This window comes from Cibotium barometz, chromosome 14, assembly GCF_041138505.1.
Source record: "Cibotium barometz isolate CiBa-2024 chromosome 14, ASM4113850v1, whole genome shotgun sequence".
In the NCBI taxonomy this organism is placed as follows: Eukaryota; Viridiplantae; Streptophyta; class Polypodiopsida; order Cyatheales; family Cibotiaceae; genus Cibotium; species Cibotium barometz.
The window spans coordinates 6,195,453-6,201,185 of NC_141059.1; the positions used below are offsets into that span (position 1 = coordinate 6,195,453).

Below are 5,733 nucleotides of genomic sequence, written 5' to 3' on the forward strand. Positions count from 1 at the left end.
CCGAGCAAGGGAAGTTTTTTTCGAGTTCGGTTTTGGAAGAACCGATGGATTTAGTCTCTTATGCAGAGGGTGAGGCCCCGAGTGTGGGACCTTGCCCCGTGCAAGAAGTGCTACTTCCACTGCTAGCACCCCTGAAATCGTTGCGCGGTGGGGACAGGGACCTTACATTTTGTGTTGGGGGAGAATAAGAGGCCATTATCATGATGTACATAGACATAGATTCATGGGGTTGTATTTTTACTTAAAACTTGAAAGCATGGAAACCTTGAGATAAACTTTAAAAATTTGTACCCAATATGTTGGCACTTAACGTGCCTTAAAATAGTTGGAGGATCTCATAGCAATTGGACTTAAAAGAGTCCCTACTTTTGGCATGTTGTGGTTGTTTAATTTTTCTTTGAAGTGGTCTTTCAATTTGTTAGTACTATTGAGATGGTTAACAAGTTCTTTGAATATATTTAGTATTATTAGAAACTTATTTGTACCCATTTGAAAGTTAGATGGCTAGTTGCCTACTAAAAGTCTCTCTCTCTCTCTCTCTCTCTCTCTCTCTCTCTCTCTCTCTCTCTCTGCCCCCTCGTAAATTGTAAAATCTTAAATCTTTCATGAACTTCTTGTGAGCAAGCATATTGTGTTTTTGACACTTGCATTCCTTGCTTAGGATCCCTACAAAAATGTAAGGGCTTGAATAGAACAGATAATGGCTTTAAAAAATAAGCACACTATGGTTTAAAAGGTACTTATTTGAAGAGATCAAAGTTTGGTGAGATACAAAGATATGGTGCAAGACATTATTCACTATTTATGTACTCATTTTCTATGTGAGTAATATAATTGACATCAACATCACTGAGGACATCATGTTGACCTCATAAAGGAAGCATAGAAGAGAAAGAAGAAAGGTCAAACTATAACTTTGTGCCACAAGAGGGAGGCTATATATTTGTGTGCATGAGAGAGATAGATTCTACAAACAAACCACTACCATTCATTCTTTCAAAAATGTTAGGAACATTAAAATGGCATTTCTACAAACAAACCACTAATACTCAAGCTAATCATTTGCCAAGTCCACATGGGGCTCATGGTCGGTTGATTGACTTGCTCACACATGCTTTGCAACATGCATAATTCATGGAGGTTAAATCATTTAGGGTTCTTTAAGTTGTATATTGTGTGGTTGTGCACATGCCTTCAATTCTCTCTCTCTCTCTCTCTCTCTCTCTCTCTCTCTCATGTGGTTTGTTGGCTTGCCTATGAGGTTAACACACATGGTCTCATCATTATTGCTCTCATTCTTACACCATCATGATCATCGTTGTCATCATCAACATCTCTCTCTCTCTCTCTCTCTCTCTCTCATGTTTAGGTTTGATGTATGAGAGTGCATGCCATTTCTACATTCTCTCTTGGGATTTTACTAGCCTAAAGCATGTCTAAAATAATGGAGCTTCTCGATGAATTATCTTGCTTGGCCCCTCATTGTGTTTTTTTAAAATCACGTGTGTCAAGTTAGTACACACGTGCGAGAGGCACACATATGTATAATGTATATGTAATAGTACACCTTATGACTACGAGCTGTGGAAATGGCACACATATGTATAACGTATATGTAATAGTACACCTTTATAACTACGAGCTGTGGAAATGGCACATGGACTCGCCTAGTTATCGCAGCCAAGCATTTTCTAGGAGGAATATGCTTCACTCTCTGACTGTCAGGCATGCTCTCTCTCTCTCTCTCTCTCTCTCTCTCTCTCGTTTGCAGCTTGGCTTCATCTCCTCTGATACTCAGCCCCCTTGCTAGGTATTCACAAACCCTCTCTTTACCAATTTTCAATGCCGATCTCTCTTTTTTATGCAAGCTCTTACTGCAAACTATCAAATACACTCTATTAATTCTCAAATTCTGGTTTTTTCTCTTCTATGCAAGGCTGTTTTATTCAGTAGCCTGTTTTCGGCATGCGAGTTTCCGTGCTATTTTCCAACGATCTTTTCGCTGTTTGTGTCCTCAAGAATAGTAATGTGGTCAAATTTAATCTTCTTTTTTTTTCCTTCTTGTTTGCTGCCATGGTTAAATCATCGAATATAGGTTTCTTGCTGTTTAGACTTGCGTCCGCCAATAGGGTTGGCTATATTTAAGGTTTCGGAAGATGGGGTTGTACTCAACTTGCGATTAGCTTGTGTGGGTTCATCGCAGTTGTTGGGACATAGTTTTCTTTATGTTTGATTTATACCCTTATTCCCTCAAAAAGGTAATCCTGGTTCTGATTGGCTTCCTACTATTGCAGCTTGAAATTAGTTTTTGAAGTAAGTCTTGTTTAATAATTCTATGGTTCGAAATTCCATATTAAGCTCTGCTAGCAAGTGTTTAGATGCAGGCCTCTCAGTTCATTGCTTCATCTTCCATGGGAATGTAAGGGCTTCATTTGTTGAAGAACTTAATTCCATTGCACAAGGGTTGTAGTCTGATGAAGTGGCGTACTTCTATGTAAGTGGGTTCTTGCTTTCCTTTGTTTCAGATCACATGGCTTTTCACTTATTAACTTTGGGGCTAGCCTTTGGGCTGCGTGATGTTTGTTATTGATACTTTATGCCTTACATTATTTACATTAAAGGGATTTGATGCAGGCTTTTCATGTTTCTATCTAGAGTATCCTTTTCTATTTGCTAAATTTTGCATACTGCCCCAAGACCAAAAAAAAAAGAGGCTGCATCAGCCATCCCCCCCCCCCCCCCCCCCCCCCCTCCTACTGGCATGAGGGTATGTCTCAAGTGCCATTGGCTTTGGGCTGCAGATGTAACCTGCTAAGTCTCAATGGTAGTATGTGTCACCAGCCTTACGTATGCAGAGACCATGTTGTTTGACGTAGCGTCTATCTTTACCTCGATAAGTTCAGTTCTGCGATGCCTGTGGTAGCATGTTGTCCGTACATGATTGTCATGTTGTCCATGCATCATCATCATGAATCGATAATTGGCCTCACAGAATTGAGCTTGAGTTGATCTTGCACTTGGCTTTACAACTGTCAATTGGATTTTTTGGACGTGCATACCTTCATCATTCTTGTGTAGCTGCTTTACCTTCTGCATTTTCTGGTGGCTTTTTTGCAATTTGTGCAGGCTATTGCATCTCCAAATTCTGCGTGGGTTTTTTCGAGAATGAAAGCATCCCATTGCCACATAACGCAAAATATTGCTACATTTGTGACAGCGTGAAAGCAGATGCTTGGGACTGTGTGCTTCCGGTTATGTTTCCGTGGCAGCAGTCACTGCCCTACAACAGTGTCTCTATCACAATCTCACTACAGTGGCCCACATCCTTATTCTACTCAAGTCATCTGGAGGCCTCATGTGGCATCTCCAAGCCTTTCTCGAAGTTTGAGCTGGCCACATCAACAGGCGATTGTGAATACAGAAGGGTGTGGTCTGCAAGTGTCGAGCTCCATTAAGAGATCCTTCTGTCATACGAGCTCATACGTGGAGGGGAGCCATGAAGTGAGTTGTGCAACGATATGGCACGGATTGTTGCCATCCCATCATCCATCAATTTTGGACCAGAACGTTTTTTCTCCTTTCAAAAGAAGCTGCTTTGATACTCATCATCTGGTCTCCTTGCCTTCAAGCCCATTGAGTCTATCTTGCAAAGAACAAGGTTGGTTAGACTCTTCTGTCTCTGCTGTTAGAGCATTGCATGCAAGCTCTGGTAGAGTTACGCATGGGTCGGCGGTGGGCTTGAGCCTTCCCCACGGTACTGTGGCAGGTCTGGGAAGCTTTGCCATGGCAGCAGCAAGTTTGCTGGATGGATCCTGGAATGTTGCCTGGGATGCAAGGCCTGCTCGCTGGCTTCATGGAAGGCACTCTGCATGGCTATTATTTGGCGTCTGCCCTTGCTTCTCTGCAGCAACTGGCGTCTCAATTCCAAGCATGTTACCCAGTTCTCTCTTGCATGAAATCGAAGGAATTACGGACGAACTTGTCCCTTGGCAGAGTGGCTCTGATTGTGAGGCTGTAGCAGCCTCAAAAGCCCTGCAGGGAAAGCAAATCTACACCAACTACACCGTCACTGGCAAGTGTTGTTAATGATGGTTTCTCTGCAACCTATTGCTTTCTAGTTGACGTGATGATATCTTGCACTCGTCAAGGTGTTGCCTGCTTTTTTTTTGGATGTTTCTTAAGAATGCAGGGTATCATGGGTTTGTGTTTCTGTTAACAGGAATACCTGGTGATGGCCGTTGCCTCTTTCGGGCCATAGCATATGGTGCTTGCTTGAGAAGTGGTAAACCTGCCCCAAGTGAGAGTTTGCAACAAGAGCTGGCGGATGATCTACGCAACAAGGTATGTTTTTGTGTGTTTAAGAAGAGTATGCAATGGGTTTGGATTCATATTTGTAGTGAGTGCCAAGGCCAGGTGTGCCTTCACTACACTGCTAATGGGCTTGGGTTTTACTGCGGAGAAGGGTGTGAACTAATCTTACACTGCTGCGTATGGCAGGTTGTAAATGAGCTTGTTGGCCGACGAAATGAATCGGAGTGGTAAGTGCATGCCATATTGAGGCTTGTAGCCTCTGATATCCCAACTTTAGCATTTAACTGGGAGGCTGAAATTATTTACCTTTGTCCAGGTTTATTGAAGATGATTTTGACACTTACGTGAAAAGGATGCGGGAGCCCTATGTATGGGGGGGAGAGCCAGAGCTGCTAATGGCTTCGCATGTTCTCAAGTGAGTAAGACATACAAGAAACAATCTCCCCCACCCTCCCCCCTCCTTGATTACCACTAATAAGGTAGCGAATGTTTGGGTGCTTGCTTTTATGTTTGTAAGCATTTGAGGATAATTTTGGGACTCTACTTTTGTGCATGTACTCAATCAAGGGTTGGCTTGTTTTGAGATGCAGGATGCCCATCACAGTGCATTTGTTTGACAAGAGAACAGAGGAACTTATCTCAGTAGCTGAGTATGGGTCCGAGTATGGGAGTGAAAATCCCATTAGAGTTTTGTACCATGGTTTTGGGCATTATGATGCCGTGCAGGTTCCAGCAGCTAGTGGAACCAGCCTAAATTGTAAGGAAGGGGTATTTGAGTAGGTAAAGGCGTTCGTTTACTAAAATCAGCAAAGAGTGTTTTGTCGGCCGGATATGGACTTGAAACTGTAGTCTAAAGCTCAGGGAATAATGGGGAAACCTTAGACTAAGCTAGGGTCCTTCTGCCTATTGTGCTTGACAACACTTGATTTACTTAATAAAATGTGGAAGCGACTCTCTCTTTCTCTTTCTCTCACATGCAAGCATCCGAATGAGTTTGCCTTTTGGATCAGTAACTGTGATCTTATGTCAACTAATGCCATGATTTCAAACTCCAATGCATTTCTTATCGGCCCCTTTATGTAAGGAAGGGGTTTGGTTTTAGTTTAGTTTTGTGTGTGTGTGTGTGTGTGTGTGTGTTTGCACTACTTGGGATTTCAGCTCGTACTTACTAGTCATTCATTCATGGGGGAATGATTGGCGTTGGCCAACTTGCCCCAAATGTTTTTGCACTACTTGGGATTTCAGCTTGTACTTACTAGTCATTCATTCAGCTATTTGCAGCCTGATTAGACTCACTTTAGAGTTGCAGGCTCATGGCAACAACTTTCGGCGGACTTAAACTTGCGGATGGGTTTTTATGATCCAAATTACTTGTGGTTTTTAAGAACCTTCTACACGTAAGATTTCAATATTTTCATGGAA

The 5,733-nt window shown here is 42.3% G+C and overlaps 1 protein-coding gene across 7 annotated transcripts; it reads left to right on the top strand.

The window, feature by feature from the left end:
• Positions 1–1,591: 1,591 nt before the first annotated feature.
• Positions 1,592–5,279, top strand: LOC147631605 (uncharacterized). Of its 7 annotated transcripts, none has more exons than XM_086808129.1 (7): positions 1,640–1,725; positions 2,379–2,494; positions 3,127–4,072; positions 4,220–4,341; positions 4,498–4,538; positions 4,628–4,726; positions 4,902–5,279. In XM_086808129.1, the coding sequence occupies exons 3-7, from the start codon at positions 3,229–3,231 to the stop codon at positions 5,089–5,091; spliced, it is 1,296 nt and encodes a 431-aa protein (XP_086664255.1). In that variant the 5' UTR covers positions 1,640–1,725; positions 2,379–2,494; positions 3,127–3,228; the 3' UTR covers positions 5,092–5,279. The 7 variants fall into 7 exon arrangements, with proteins under 7 accessions (XP_086664254.1, XP_086664255.1, XP_086664258.1 ...); XM_086808132.1 differs by lacking the exon at positions 2,379–2,494 and having other exon boundaries at positions 1,654–1,810; positions 3,127–3,658; positions 3,767–4,072; XM_086808131.1 differs by lacking the exon at positions 1,640–1,725 and adding an exon at positions 1,792–1,810.
• The last annotated feature ends 454 nt before the right edge of the window (positions 5,280–5,733 follow it).